The sequence below is a fragment of the Melanotaenia boesemani genome, chromosome 16 (assembly GCF_017639745.1).
Source record: "Melanotaenia boesemani isolate fMelBoe1 chromosome 16, fMelBoe1.pri, whole genome shotgun sequence".
Lineage (NCBI taxonomy): Eukaryota > Metazoa > Chordata > Actinopteri > Atheriniformes > Melanotaeniidae > Melanotaenia > Melanotaenia boesemani.
The window spans coordinates 28,694,291-28,710,477 of record NC_055697.1 but is presented as its reverse complement, the minus strand read 5'-3'; the positions used below and the strand labels follow the sequence as shown (position 1 = coordinate 28,710,477).

At 38.6% G+C, this 16,187-nt stretch overlaps 1 protein-coding gene across 3 annotated transcripts in view; it reads left to right on the top strand.

Annotated features, from left to right (window-relative positions):
* itsn1 (intersectin 1 (SH3 domain protein)) overlaps positions 1-10,646 on the top strand; it is a 55,890-nt gene extending 45,244 nt beyond the window's left edge. For all 3 annotated transcript variants that reach the window (XM_042011068.1, XM_042011067.1, XM_042011070.1), the window contains 15 exons: positions 595-716; positions 1,013-1,119; positions 1,339-1,440; positions 2,067-2,148; positions 2,520-2,618; positions 2,701-2,784; positions 2,924-3,007; positions 3,167-3,298; positions 4,268-4,348; positions 4,716-4,837; positions 5,618-5,700; positions 5,788-5,871; positions 6,003-6,067; positions 6,823-6,931; positions 7,047-10,646. In XM_042011068.1, the coding sequence (XP_041867002.1) occupies positions 595-716; positions 1,013-1,119; positions 1,339-1,440; positions 2,067-2,148; positions 2,520-2,618; positions 2,701-2,784; positions 2,924-3,007; positions 3,167-3,298; positions 4,268-4,348; positions 4,716-4,837; positions 5,618-5,700; positions 5,788-5,871; positions 6,003-6,067; positions 6,823-6,931; positions 7,047-7,195 (1,505 nt within the window). In that variant the 3' untranslated portion in view covers positions 7,196-10,646. The remainder of the gene's footprint in view (positions 1-594; positions 717-1,012; positions 1,120-1,338; positions 1,441-2,066; positions 2,149-2,519; positions 2,619-2,700; positions 2,785-2,923; positions 3,008-3,166; positions 3,299-4,267; positions 4,349-4,715; positions 4,838-5,617; positions 5,701-5,787; positions 5,872-6,002; positions 6,068-6,822; positions 6,932-7,046) is intronic.
* Positions 10,647-16,187: the final 5,541 nt, after the last annotated feature.

Genomic DNA, 16,187 nt, shown 5'->3' with positions numbered 1-16,187 from the left:
AAAAACCTAAAATATTTCTCATTAAAGCCACATTTCTCACAATTTCATTCAAAGGAATCTACATAACATTAAAGCTGTGAAGAGAAAAACAAAAAGCCACCACACCTTCAAGTGACTGCAGCTCTTCTGAACCCTAGTGGCCAAAAAGTAGAAATGCTGATTTCCAAGCAGCTTTTTAAACACAGCTTAAATTTTTAAAGATTTTCTCAGGTTTAAGATCATTGTTGGCTTCTCACTTATCATATGAGGCATAAATATCTTGAGAGCTGCAAACTAATGTAAAATACAGTCAGCAAAGCAGAAACTTCTTCTTTAGGGAAACCAAACTATTTCTTTTCAATGGATTCTTGAACTTAATCCACCCACTAATATTACTAAATAGACGGAGCTTCAGCTCAGTTGTAATAAAAAATAAAAAACTACTCCAGAGCACACAGCTGTTGCTCCAAAAGGCATCTGTGTTGATCTCAGGTATGTATGTGATAAAAACAGGTCAGTCAGGTGTGATTTCTTCTTCTATGTGTGGGTTCCCTCCATGTTCGATGATGTTTGACTGACAGCTGGTGTGCGGGTTTTCTGATGTTTGTTCTTCAGGGTGTGCCGACCTCCACCTGCTGGACATGCTGAGTCCGATGGAGCGGAAAAGGCAGGGCTACATCCATGAACTGATCGTCACCGAGGAGAACTATGTCAACGATCTGCAGCTTGTCACTGAGGTAGATGCACGCAATAAGAAAACATCAAACCCATTAAAAAAGTTACATAATATATATGCAACATCAAGCACCTATAGATTAAGATTTCATTAATACATTTCAGTAACATTTAATGACTTTTGAGATGGTTTTTGTTTCAAATTAAGCTGCCGATATTGCTTTCTATCTATACTACAAAGCTAAAAATCTTAGCTTTTACTCTTTACTTTTTATACTAATATTTATCTCTAAAGCTTTCCATTGAAACAGCTAGAAGTTACCAAGTGAGGTTTCTTGGTGTGTTTGTGTGTGTGCAGATCTTCCACAAGCCTCTGCTGGAGTGTGAGCTGCTAACTGAGAAGGAAGTGGCCATGATCTTCGTCAACTGGAAGGAGCTCATCATGTGCAACATCAAACTGCTCAAGTAAAGATTAATATGTCGTTTTACACAACATGCCATTGACTTAAATAGATGTTCCTCTCTGAGGAATGTTTCCAGCCCCTTGTTGAATCTGTGCCACCAGGAATGAAGGCAGTTCTGAAGGAAAAACTCGGTCCAACCTGAGTCCAACCCAATGAAGTGTCTGGTGCATGTATAATGTGTCGGAGCCTTTAGCTGCACTGACCAAACGTTTTCTTGCAGGGCTCTGAGGGTGAGGAAGAAGATGTCAGGCGATCGGATGCCGGTGAAGATGATTGGTGACATTCTGACCAACCAGTTGCCTCACATGCAGCCGTACATCAGGTTCTGCTGTTTTTCTTTATCTATTGATCCTGATTCAGTCAGGAGATGGACTGATTTCATGTTTTTTAAATACTTAACTCACTGGCTCCCAAACTTTTTATGTAGGGCCCATTTTTTATGTAGAAATGTGCCACAAAAGTTTTATAGTTAAAACCATGTCAGTGGCAGAAGGAATTATAATTCATCTGCTGCATTGTGAGGCCTTTTAGACCGAGGAACCCTGCACACCACTTTATATTTCACGAGGCAGATGCTGCTTTAGTAAAACAACTCACACACAGCTGAGGAGTTTATTTCTAAAGTTATCTGTTCACTGTGGTCTCGTCATTACTCACCGTAGATCGTTATTACCCAGAACTTGGTCAAGACCAGGACAATACATACATACCTTACCATACAATACACTCCCTGTCATATTTTTTAGTTGCTTTGGTTGTTGGAATCTCAGTTGTTGATTCATCATCGTTTTCCCATAGCTACCTTCACAAATTTGTAATTTTTTTTAAACCAGTACTGCAACAATTAAACATTCACAGATGTCATAACTCTGGACCCCTCCCTAGTGGCTGGGCCTCCAGTGACTTAACACACCTTTTAATGTTACTATAAACCATTTCTGTGTTCAGATTCTGTTCATGTCAGCTGAACGGAGCCACGCTGATTCAGCAGAAAACAGACGACAACCCTGAGATCAAAGATTTCCTCAAGGTAAGTATCTACCAAGGCTGTCGGTGAGCACACAAGGCTGAAATATGTGCTGCATATTTGCATTTATTAGCCTTTATTTCTTTTCTTTGTGGTGTTTTAATTATAAAAGCAGACTGAGCTGTGATTTTGTATAAAAAGTGCTGTACAAAAACACTCTTTTCTCCTTTATCTTCTTACTAAAGTGACAGTAGTTACTAGAGAAATAAATTAGTTTTTTAAACCTTTGTTAGAGTCGCAGAGCTCTACCTTTTTACATTGAACTTTGTCTAATTCCAGCAGGTTGTACCTGTACTTGCAATGTTTTTAGAAAGATGTGAATTAATTGTTTTATTTTTGTTTGTTTGTTTTGCTGTTCTTTGTTTTCCTAACAGAGATTAGCAATGGATCCGCGCTGTAAAGGAATGCCTCTGTCCAGTTTCCTGCTCAAACCCATGCAGAGAGTCACACGCTACCCTCTCATCATCAAAAACGTATGTGTTGCAAGCACACACATCACACTCATGAGTCACTTAAAGAGGCAAAACATCTGAGAACTTTGTGTTTGTTTGACAGATCATAGAAAATACTCCAGAGTCTCATCCAGACCACAGCCACCTGAAAGCTGCCCTGGAAAAAGCAGAGGAACTGTGCTCACAGGTGAAGACACAAACACGTGCAGCGTACACGTTCATCGCAGCTGTTTTCTGTCCCTGTTCCTCCCGCTGTGTTTGTAAAAGATGGAGAGAATCAGCTGTGAGTGCTGGTGGTGTTTGTTCAGTGTGTTTGTGTCTTTTAGGTGAACGAGGGCGTCAGGGAGAAGGAGAACTCAGACCGGCTGGAGTGGATTCAGGCTCATGTTCAGTGTGAGGGCCTGTCAGAGGTACACATGATGAGCTGCTTCAGGAAAACACCTGGATTTAGTCCAGTTGTTTCCCTCGTGGTTGTTACTTTGGATATTCATAACTTCTTATTTTGTTAAACACGTTAGAGTCCAAACTTTTATGAAAATGAGAAAATGAAATCCCTCTCTGTCCTTCAGCAACTGGTGTTTAACTCTGTCACAAACTGTCTGGGCCCGAGGAAGTTCCTCCACAGCGGGAAGCTGTTTAAAGCCAAGAGCAGCAAGGAGCTCTACGGCTTTCTGTTCAACGACTTCCTGCTGCTGACACAGGTCAGTTTGTGGGTCAGACTCTGGGTCTGGTTGAACCGTCTTTATTTATTTAAATAAGCAAATAGGTACAAGCTTTTAATTAAATAATTACTGCATGGGTGATTATCTTTCAGCTGCAACAAGTTATTTAGCCCCAGTTGATGCAATGAGTAGCTCCTCATTTCTTAAACAAGCATGTGGAAAGACACATCCTGTGGTCGTGGAAAAGATGTTTAAGAAAGGTGAAATAATTTGCATGCATCAAGTAAAGAAAACATTAAGAAGAGCAGAAGCTACTAAAACTGGGCTATAAGAACTGTCCAACACTTTATTAAAATTGGTGAAATAATAGGAAACCATCGTCTTTCAGGAAGAAATGTGGTCAGAAAAACATCTGGAATGATGGTGATTGGTGATTACGTAAATGTTTGGTGAAATCAAATGCAAGAAAAACATGTGTAGAACTCAGGGCCATGTTTAATAGTGAAAGTAAGAACATTTCCACATGAGAACAATGTGAAGGAGCTCAAGAGATTGGGACTGAACAGCTGTGTAGCCATAAGAAAACCACTATTAAATGAGGCCAACCGGAGAAACAGGCTTGGAAAAAGATCGGACTCTGGAGCAATAAAAAAAAAAAACTCTTAAATTTTTTTATTCATTCAAGTCCATTTATTGTTTATCAAATTAAAATTATTTGTATAGCACTATTTGACCAAACTCAATGTCTCTTTAGCTGTGTTTCCATCCAGATATATTCTCTATATTAACAGAATTTCTAGAGAAGAATCTAAATAAAATCCAACACTAAGCATCTTACCCTCCACACTTGTGGTTATTGATGATGGTTATTAAGAATTGGTTCATTAATTACTTTCTGTCTCTAAATAATCTTTTGCTGTAATATATTTTAGATTGATTTGAATCCTAATAAAGTTTTATTTAGCTGGTCTTGATGCTGACATTACATTTATTATTTTATTCCTGCAGGTGACCAAACCTCTGGGCTCATCTGGGTCGGACAAAGTCTTCTCCTCAAAAACACACCTGCAGTACCGCATGTACAAGACGGTGAGCTGACACGCAGCCAAACACACTCATACACTCATAACTCACTCGCTTATGAGGAAAAAGTAAACTATTTCCAATATTTTATTTTCTTGTACTTAACTGAAATGATTTTCCTTTTAACTGTTCTGATACTTTCTTTCCTGTTCCTTTATTATTAGTGATTTTTTTTTAACTGACAACATTACTATGCTTCACAAATTTGTATAACGATTCAACTTGAATATAATAAAAAGTCTTTGAATGTTTTCCAGCTGTTTTTTCAGAAACTAGCAGTTATCTTGATGAATTGTATATGTGTATAAAATTCAAGTTATTTAGAATAAATGTACATATTTTCTCCATATAACAGACTTCTTGTCACTTTCAGCCAATCTTCCTAAACGAAGTGTTAGTGAAGCTGCCAACAGACCCATCAGGAGATGAACCTCTGTTCCACATCTCCCACATCGACAGAGTTTACACACTCAGAGCTGAGAGCATCAACGAAAGGTAAACTAAAACACACAGACGCATATAAAGTACGAGTCACAGCCTCCAAACACAACAACTACTGGATTACAAGTAGCAGAAATCCATATATCAATACCAGCTAATCTTAAGTAGACAGAAACAGACCATCCAGGCTGTTATCAGAGGAGGCTGGGATGGGATCATCAATGTCCATGACATGGATGACTTCAGATGTTTGAAGCTACGGTTAATATAGATGTGGATGTTGGTATTTTGCTACCACCAGGGTGACATCTTTTCTCAGGAGGTCCGTGGTTATTTTAGACGGCCATCAGACCTTTTTCAAAATATATGGAGCAACACATAGAGGAGAATTAGACAACCACAGCCTGCTTAGCAGCTAAAATCTTGGATTTGGTAAGAATAGCCACAAATTCCTCTGAAAAACTGCACCAGTTAGTGTCCTCAGCTCACAAATTAAAAAGAACAAGAAATGTGGCTTTATCCAGAATATTTTTTAAGAATTACTGCATCAAATTCTGGATTTATTGACATTTTCTAATACAGTAAAGCTGGTCAGATTTTTTTTACTTCTCTGTTATATTAAGGTTCAAACTAATTAACAAATTTTAGATTTTTTTTCTCTTTAGAAATAATTTTTTTAAAAGTAAATTTCTCACTTTAAGTGGCCTGATTGGTCATTTCTTAAAAGTCGCTGCCTCTGCTTCTTTGGATAGCTCTCAATCAGAAATCCAGCTCCACAGGTTGCATCATGTCTCTGAATCACAGATTTACCTCGGTGTGTTTGTGCTCATGCAGGACGGCGTGGGTTCAGAAGATAAAGGCAGCGTCGGAGCTTTTCATCGAGACGGAGAAGAAGAAGAGGGAGAAGGCGTATCTTGGTATTCCTCCCTGTTATGTCTGTTCATCCAGGCTTGTTTCATGATATTCTACAACTGCTGCTGACTTTCTCTGCATCTCTGTCCCAGTTCGCTCTCAGAGGGCTACAGGTATCGGCAGGCTGATGGTCAACATTGTGGAGGGGATTGAGCTCAAACCCTGTCGCTCCCACGGTACGTAAACAATCCTTATTTATGAAAAAGAAAAGGTTGAAAAACATTTACTCGATTTATTTGACCTTAAGCCAATGATTCCCATTCATCTTTAGTCTTATTAGCAGTTTTATTATTTTCTGTATCTGCAGGAAAAAGTAACCCATACTGTGAAGTGACCATGGGATCCCAGTGCCATATCACAAAAACATTACAGGTATGATATCACTTACTACATTAATAGCTTATAGTCAGTTTTTTTATTACTAAGAAAAATTTGTAGGATTTATTAGTGTCACTTTTCAGTTTTTATCCTAAAAAAGTCAAAAGTCAAGACTGTTCTTTCCAGTAATGTTCAATTATTTTAAATAGACAATTTATTTTTAATATCATTAAGTTTGAAGGGTGTTAAAATTCATAATGATTGATCAAATTAACACTTATAACTCTAAATACACACTGATCCATTATTAATGGTCTATTTTAACCTTTAACTGCCTCTTATTGCAGGGAAAAGCAGCTGTGTCTGCAAAGAAAATAAATAAAAAGCATTTTAAAATGCTGAAAAAGACTTTTTACTTGTACAACTCGAATGTGAATAACGTTTTTTAAAACTTTAATGCAGATAAGTTTACACTGTGAGTACACAGAGCCTGGATGTCACTCACAAGCAACAGGGTTTCATTCGTTCGTTCATTCTTTCATTCGTTCATTCATTCATTCATTCATTATCTTCATATATCTGTTGCGCATGTCACTGTTGCATATGTGCACAATGTAGTTTATATGATAAACTATGCAACCTGAGTTTTGCTTCAGTTCTAAATTAATTTAATGATGAGCTAAAATATAATTTATCAAACATGTAAATTACCTTACAGTCCAGACTGTGTCTACTGTCGCTATAACAGAAATATTTGGTCTTTTTTTATGTGCATCTTATCATTCAGTTTGTCATTTTCTGTCTTTCAGGACACATTAAATCCGAAGTGGAATTCCAATTGTCAGTTTTTTATTAAGGACCTTGAACAGGACGTCCTCTGTATCACTGTGTTTGAACGAGACCAGTTCTCACCTGATGGTCTGTATCACTCTCACTGCTTTGAAAAACATCCTTTTGTCTTCTCGCCTGTTCTCCTGAGGGGATAAATGGCTCCAATTTCCATTTTTATCTCACTCGTCTTCTCTCTCTGCAGACTTCCTGGGCAGGACAGAGATCCGGTTAGCTGAAATAAAGAAGGACCAGGGCTCCAAAGGACCAATCACTAAGAGGCTGCTGCTCCATGAGGTTCCCACGGGGGAGATTGTCGTCAGGTTGGACCTGCAGCTGTTTGAAGAACCATGAAAACTGGCTGGACTGGACTAGCCTGAGAAGGACAAGAAAGATGTCATCTGGACTCGGGAACTGGGCTGGATTAAACTGGGCTGGTAGGCTGGACTGGTCTGGAGTTATTTATTACAAACAGGAGGTTTATATTTCAGGAGGGCTGAATTACAAGTCTTTTTTTTTTTTTTTTATGAATTCCCCACATTTTATCCTAAATATTTATTTTCCACCACATTAACCCTATAAGTCAAAATCGGGGTTTTGTATCCTTATTATTTTAAGTTGTATTGTAATGCATTTTACTTAAAAAAAAAAAAAACGGTAGATTTGGGGCTTAAAAGTAGAAAAAAGTTCTGTTTTAGGGAAAATTATCTTGATCGACACATCATAGTTGCACATTGTTCCAGTTTAACATCTGCACCATGATGGGAGGTTTAAAAAGAAACAGGCTCATCTTAATCAGCATTAACGATTAAAAAAAAAGAAAAAAAAATCCAAGGCCTGTTTCTTTTCCAGTCCAGTCCATTCGACTCCTCCCTCAGTGTGGTCCAGTTCAGTATTCAGTCCAGTCTTGGAGATCTGACGGATCGTTGCTGTTTTCTCTCCTTCTGCATCGTCCAGACTGTCTCAGACACTCCGGTGACAATCCCAGCCCTCCTTTTTTTTATCCAAGCAAACCCATCCCCTGTTTGTGTGATTGGGTGTGAGTGAGTGAGTATGTAAAGCTGCACGAGTGTCGAGTTGGACAAGCACGGTTCAGTCTACGTTTCTTTTCTTTTTTTACGTTGAGTCTTAAAGCTCTCTCAGTTTTACGATCGACTCTTCAGGCTTTCAGCTCCGAGGTACAGCACATTAACAGACCTTGATGTTTTGGGTTTTTGTCTGTATTGACGTGCACTTGACTCTTGTCACATTAACCCAGAAAGTGCTATATATGTACAGGTTTAGTAGATATGCTATCAGTGCTAATAAGCTAAAGGAAAAAAAGGATAGAAAGATATTAACCCAACATTTGACAAGTGTTCTGTGTTTACAGACAAACTGCGGATATGTCAAGGTGCCTCTCTCCCATGCACCAAGAATATTAATGTGGCTGAAGTAACAGGTACGAAAGCTGAATTAAATCAAGGTACTGTGAAGAAGAATGTCTTAACCTCTTTTTTTAAGCTAGGTCAAACACAAGGGTTATAATTTTACTGTTATATTGCTGCTGTGTTGAGCCATCGCAGTGGCCGTCACTATGCAGGGAGTTTAAAAAATAAACGTGAACAAAGCCGGAGTAGGGCTCTCAAGCAAGCTTAATAAACTGTATTTTAGATTATTTCCACATTTTAGCCCTGAGGAGATGCAGTGCAAAAATTACTTTACTGTGCATTGGCACTCCGGCACTTTTAAAACAGACTCTGTCTTAGATTTAAAGGCAAAGAGGGGTACGTTAACTGACTCAGAAGCTGCCATTTTGAATAACCAGAGTAGGAACATTTTGAAGTTATGTTTGTTTTTTGTTTAATCAACTAAACCAATTCTAACCACATGAATTACTTTCAGCCTTTTTGTCTCTATAAACAGATATCTGTGTTAGAAATATGCATATTGTTCTGGGAGAGGATGAAGTTTTGGTTTCCTTGCAGCGCAACTACTAACTGTAGTCTTGAAATCATTGGTACTGTCTAAAATGTATGTATATTGTATTTATCTTTTTATTTGCCATTTATTTATTTGCATTCACACAATAGCTAGTGGAACTTATGGGAGGGTCCACCCTCATAGCACCGAAAGCTGAATCATTTCCTGTTACTCCTGAACATAAAGTTAGCAAACGGTACACAAGCGATCCATAGATTGTTTATTAACTACAGTACAGTGCAAAAATGCTGAGCCACCAAACAGTAAACAGATGCAGCAATATATTAAAACATCCCGTTAAAAAATGGAAATAGTCTGGGATCAATAAAATACATTTTATTCTGATTATAAAATAGAGTAGAAGGCAAAAACACAGTTCACACAATTTGAACAAGTCTTATCCCTTCAATTCTTTTATGCCTGACCCAAAAAATAAAGGGCAGAACAAACATTTTCCTTTGAATTTTAAGTCTTTATTTGGCCCTTTGACAAAGTGTTAAAAAAAAAAAGAAAAAGAAAAGTACATCTATGTAACTTTTCTTACTGTATGATGTCAGAATTATTGAAGTGCTAAAGGTCTCCACCAGGGGGCAGAAGATAAGTATCAGTATACAACAGGGTTTTAAACCATGCTTTGACCAGAGTCAATAGGTCTCAGAAACGGTAGATATCAAATACGATATATTAAGCATTATGGGTAAATAATGCAGTAACTGCAGTGAAATGGTCAAAACTTGAAACAATAGAGGTAAAACACTTACTTTTGGAATTAGGTGTAGTAAAAAAGGCACAGGTGGGTTTCTTTTCCACAAGATTCATTATGGTCACTGAAACATTTGCTCTGAAGCAGAGAATTAAAGAGTTTAAAAAAAAGAAAGAACTGGAAAAAACTCCTTCAACTTGGGCATAACATCTGTAGAAGTCTCATTAATGATGACTTTGGTAATATTAGCTAAAGTTGGTGAGAAAACTTGTAGCTAGCAAGCTATATAACCTGACAAGGAAGGAGACCTTTATAGCATTGAATATATTATTTAACTAATTCCTCTTGTGTTTTGATTTGTTTGTTAAAGAGATGGGAGTATTTGTTAAAATATATATATATATATATGTATATATATATATATAAACATTACGCTCGTTTATTTACAGTATCGTGCCTTCACATGAACGTGCTAACACATCATGGAGGAGAATTGCATTCTTTGCTCACAGATTACACGTCTCTGTTGTTAACCACTACATCTTTAGCATATCAGTAATGTTATTTTCCAGGTTTAAAAAGAGAAACTAAACAAACAAAAAAAAACCTCAGGATTTATTTTGCAGGCAGTGTAAATCTTCCTCGTAGTTTATCGACCTGAATTAGCCATCGGAACAGACAACAGCTATATTTGTGTTAGTTAGCTAGCTACTTTACCAGTTAGGTAATATAATTAGTTAGTCCTTTTATTTTAATGCCACGGTTATAGTAATATTATGAATCATCACTGAGACAACAGTTACCTTAGTGACCAGCCACTGTCCAATCAGCAGCTCGACTCTGTGGAGGAAGGTGTGAACGAATGTTTGTTTTCTCAGACTGAAACTGATGAGGATGATGTTGTACGGCTTCCCCTAACCCTCTACCCCCCCAACCACACTGTACTGAAACTAACCCAATCCAGTTTGAGCCCATTCTTACTGTCTACCTTCCAGGTTGTGTAAAATACTGCTGTTATCTGAGAGTTAATATATGAGCGCTGTGGAGGCGATAAAGAAAGCCTGCTGTTGATTATCACTGTAGAAGATGATGTACGTTGTTGTCTTTCAATGTTCAGAATAAAATTCAGTTGGACCAAGACTTCAGCTGTCCATATCGCTGTTGTGTGTTTTTGTTTTGTTTTAATTACATTTATAATGAATTGTTCCATTAACACAGTCCCATCATATTGATATGCAGGTTTTTGTACATTAGGTCATGCATGTGATTTGAGAGGACAGGTTATCTGTATGAAACCCCAAAGTTGCCAGATATTTTGTGTCCAGGTGTGGGGCTAGAGGAGTGAAAACTCATTGGGCCTCATTTACCAATTGTTCTTACAAATTTGTTCTCAAGTTCATACAAAATTTTTACAAAGATGGCCACATTCATGAATTTATTCGTATCAAACACTCAGGAGTACGCTAAAGAACATTTGAGTGCCGACAGCTTCTATGTTTTATGCTTTTCTGTTCATTAAAATATGGCAATGAACTAATCATTTTTTCACTGTCAACTTACAGTAACAGTCAAGTGATAATCCAGTCAAATTTTTCTCAGTTTATGCTTTTGTTTGTGAGAATTTCTTGCTTTTCGGGCTTCACAGCTGCAGGGTCAAAGGTCCGGGTCAGTAGTATTACCATTGAATCTGGTGGTAGATGACATCTGCTTCCATAGTAGCAACTTTTGCAAACAAAGAAAAGCAATTTCTGGTCATACTCTGCAGCAGTATGTCTAGACACAGCGCCTTGTGATGCTGGTAAAAGTCAGTGCAATCAAGATGTCTACCATGAAAAAAAACTTCCATACATTCCAATTCCATCCAATGACTCTTCATTTAGCATCTGATGTGGTGGAGAGGGGGATAACCCCGCTCATCCTCTCCACCATCCTCTCCACCACACACTGGTCAGGCAGCAGAGCTCCTTCTCTACCAGACTGAGACGCTCTGCTGTCGTACAGACAGATACAGAAAATCTTTCCTGCCTCATTCCATCCCTCTGTTCAATAAGTCCCCTCTGGCAGCCAGAGAAGAGCCAGCTTAGACAACAGGCTTTACCTGCTGCTTTTATCCACCCAATATGACACCCAGCACCTTGTGGATCGCTTCTCATCTTCATGTAGACGTTTTGGCCTTTAAGCCTGGAAAAAACAAAGGCCATGTTCCAACCATCTCCATCTCCTCAGGACCTCGCTGTTATCCCCCCAATATCGGTGACCATTGACAATACGGTGATCAAAATCGTGGAAAGATTTTGCTACCATGGCAGCACCATCACCAACAATGGATCTCTTGACGAGATCTTGCTGCGCACCTCCAAAGCCAGTTAATAATGCACAAAAACTGCTGTTTACAGAGCAGTTGTCCTGAGTGCCCTACTATATGGCAGCGAAACCTGGACAATCTACCGCCGTCACATCCAGCAGCTTGAACGGTTCCATCAGAGGTGTCTCTGGTCAAAATGCAACACCAAGTGACAAGAAAAAGTGTCAAACCTCGTTCCGGTCATGGTGGCGTAGTGGGAAGACACGTTTTTTTTTGTAGCTCCGCAGCATTTTTTGCAAATCCTGATAATACTGACTCTTCACTTTAAGAAACTTTCATTACAAACCACACTGTGCTTGATACGTTTAAAATGCCAAAAAAACAAAGTAAAGTCGCTCCCAGAGCACCTGATACGTCAAAGTATGGGACAGACGAAGCTAACATGCTACAGGACTGTGGTGAAGAAGCTAGCGTGCCTCAAGATTACATCGGAGAGGAGGAGGAAGATAACGCTACACCAGTTGAACATACGGGCGAAATTATGAAAGCGATTCATGATCTAAAGACGGAGTTTGCAGGTAGATTTGATGGCGTGCTTTCTGCTGTGCAAGATATGCGGAATGACGTGCTGGGGTGCATTAACAGAGTAACGCAAGCGGAAATTCGCGTCTCCCAAAATGAAGACACAGTATTATGTCTCCAAGCCACAGTTAAGAAACTGGAAAAGGAAATGAAAACGCTCAGCTCTAAAGTAGACGATCTAGAAAACAGAAGCCGACGGTCTAACTTGAGACTGGTGAATCTACCCGAGGGCGCAGAAGGTGTGGATGCGTGTGCCTTCATGGAGAGCTGGCTCCCAGAAGTACTGGACTTAGGGCCGCTTCGCAACCCGCTGATCATTGAAAGATGCCACCGCATTCCCACAAATAACCCCAACGCGCCACGGCCCGTAATTATGAAGTTTTTAAACTTCAAAGAAAAAGTACTGGTCCAGGATGCTGCGCGGAGAAAGGAGAGGATTCTCTACAAAAACCACCAGGTGATGTTTTTCCCGGACATATCCGCGGAGGTCCATAAACAACAAAAGAGCTACAAAACGATCAAGCTGAAGCTACGTGCCAAAGGGATCCGCTATGGGATTGTTTATCCAGCGCGCCTAAGGGTCACGCACAAGGGGCGTACATACACCTTTGAGACTCCCGCTGAGGCAGAACGCTTTATTGAGAGCTTGGACAATGAAACGCGACAATCAACAGGAACTGATTGATGGGTTAATAATACATAGAATTCAGTGACAACTAAATGAGTGAGTAATATGCCATACACACTATTTTAACATGGTCTAACAATACGTTCATCTTAACTGTTAACAATGATTCATAGCTGAACCTGTGGTTTTGTTTTTTGTCTGTTTTTGACATGTAAGTGCAGAGTATATTAGTTGCCTACAGCTGCAACAAGGTTGAGTAAGAGAATAGCTATAGACATAGGTCGGAGTTTTAAGAAAGTGGGAGGGGAGCTTTATCTGAAGGCTACAAATCGTTTCGGTTTTTTTAGTTCAACGGTTCATGGTTCAGGGTTGTGTTCCCAAGGGATTATGTTAATGTACTTTTTGATTGATGCCTCTGTTTACTTTTGCTTGCCATTATTATTTATTTTTTATAATTATTTTTATTTCTCATTTTTCTCCACTCCAATCTATTGTATCGTAAGACACAGATTTATATCTGACCATGGCCCAGATGAGGGATATTAAGATAACAACTTGGAATTGTAGAGGTCTAAATAAAGTGAGTAAGGTGAAGCAGATATTGTCCAGATTGAAAAGGTTACAGGCAAACATAATTTTTTTACAGGAGACGCATCTTCTGTCAACCAATGTCTCCATAGTGACTAAAAGATGGCAGGGGTCTGTTTTTTCTGCACCATTTAGCTCGCATTCACGAGGTACTATGATCCTTATACATAAAAGCATTCCTTTCAAGACTGTTAATACCATCCTAGATGCAGCAGGCAGATACTTAATCGTACAGGGCACCCTTTTGACATCTAAGCTCAACTTAGTTTGTGTATACGGTCCAAATGAGGACAATTCCAAATTTTTTAATGATTTGTTCCTACTGCTGTCAACATTAGATGGTGAAAATATTATTGGAGGTGATTTTAATGTAGTTTTAGACCCTCTCAAGGATAGGTCATCTGATTCCACCGTTACTTCACACTCTCAAGCAAGAAAAACCATTCATCATTTTATGGCTGAGCTAAATCTTCTTGAGATTTGGAGAAAGCTAAATACAATTGATACTGTGTACTCCTGTTACTCTGCCACACATAAGAGCTACTCCAGAATTGACTATTTTCTTATATCTGCATCCCTAAGTCACAAAATTAAAGACTGCTTCTATGATAGTATTTTAATCTCCGATCATGCTCCTATGTCCCTAGTTTACTTTGATACTGAATTTGTTGCAAATAGACCACGGTGGCGATTTTATATAAAATGGTTACAAAACTCAGCCTTTATAGAATTTATTAATACCCAGATGGATGTTTATTTTGACTCTAATACTTCAGAAACATCTGCTTCAACCCGCTGGGAAGCCTTTAAAGCATTTATACGTGGACAGATAATCAGTTTTACTGCCACAAAATCGAAGTATAGACAACGGAAAATTGGGGAACTTGAGGCTAAAATTAAAACTTTGGAAAATCAAGTTTTTGACGGGTCCTCACAATCTGAACAGGAATTGCTTTTTCATAAGGCTCAATATAATGAAATTACAGCAGAGAGGGCAGCAGACAGTTTAAGGAGAGTTAAGCAGGCCTTTTATGATCAAGGGGAAAAACCTGGGAGGTTACTCGCATGGCGTCTTAAACAGGCCCAAACAGATAGAGCAATTAATTCTATAAAAAATTCTCTAGGTGACCTGGTAGTACAACCAGAAGAAATTAATAAAATTTTTAGGGAGTTTTACGAAAATCTATACAGTTCTGAATATTCTAATGCTGATGACTTACAAAGCACTTTCCTAAATGATCTTGATTTTCCATTGATTCCAGAAAACCTTAGATCGGATTTGAATGCCAAATTGACATCCAGGGAGATTTTGGAGGCAATAGACAGTATGAAAACAGGGAAAGCAGCTGGCCCCGATGGGTTACCTATGGATTTTTACAAAAAATTTAAATATAAACTTTTGAACCCACTGATGAACATGTTTATTGAATCCTTTAAAAATGGTTTGCTTCCACCCTCCTTGAGAGCGGCGTTGATTACATTAATTCCAAAACCCGAAAAGCCCAGGGATGCTTGTCAATCATATCGCCCAATTTCTCTTCTGAATGCAGATATAAAAATTCTTTGTAAGGTCCTGGCTCTACGATTGGAAAAATGTCTCCCAGTAGTTATTAATATGGATCAGAACGGATTTGTGAAAGGAAGACAAGGATTTCACAATGTGAGACGACTAGTAAACATTCTTTATGAAAATTATGAGGCTCTTGATACTGCAATTTTGGCACTAGACGCTGAAAAGGCATTCGATAGAGTCGAATGGCCCTACTTATTCGATATACTGGCTCGATTTGGATGTGGTGAAACATTTTGTAATTGGGTGAGACTTCTTTATACTGAGCCCACAGCTGAAATTCTCACTAATAAAAATATCTCTGTGGCCTTCAGGATCTCCCGCGGGACACGTCAGGGGTGCCCCTTATCACCCCTTCTTTTCACTCTGGCCGTTGAACCATTTGCTATGGCAGTTAGAAAACATGCAAACATTACAGGTATTAAGTTGGGTGACCAAGATAACCGGATAGCACTTTATGCAGATGATATTTTGCTCTTTTTAAAACAATTAGATAATTCAATCCCAACTTTATTGAACATCATTGAAAATTTTGGGTGCTTTTCTGGCTATAAAGTGAATAATTCAAAATCCTCGCTAATGCTCCTCAATGAAAGAGAACGAATTAGGTCCCTCAGCACACCACAGCCGTTTAAACCATCCGACTGTATAACCTACCTAGGAATTCATATTGTACCGGATATAAATAAGATTGCTGTGACTAACTATGACTCTACTGTTCAGTCCATTACAGAATCAATAGAGAGATGGTCAAACCTACCTATATCTACTATTGGGCGGATTAACATCGTGAAAATGAATATACTCCCTAAACTTCTCTACTTATTTCAGAATATCCCTCTACCAATACCATCTGGTCTTTTTCCAAAACTGAAAAAAACTATTACAAACTTTATTTGGCACAATCGACGTCATAGGCTCCGTTTAACATTACTGTACTTACCCTTTGACCGAGGTGGGCTTAAGGCCCCTAATTTTCTGTGGTATTATTGGGCAGCACAGTTGCGC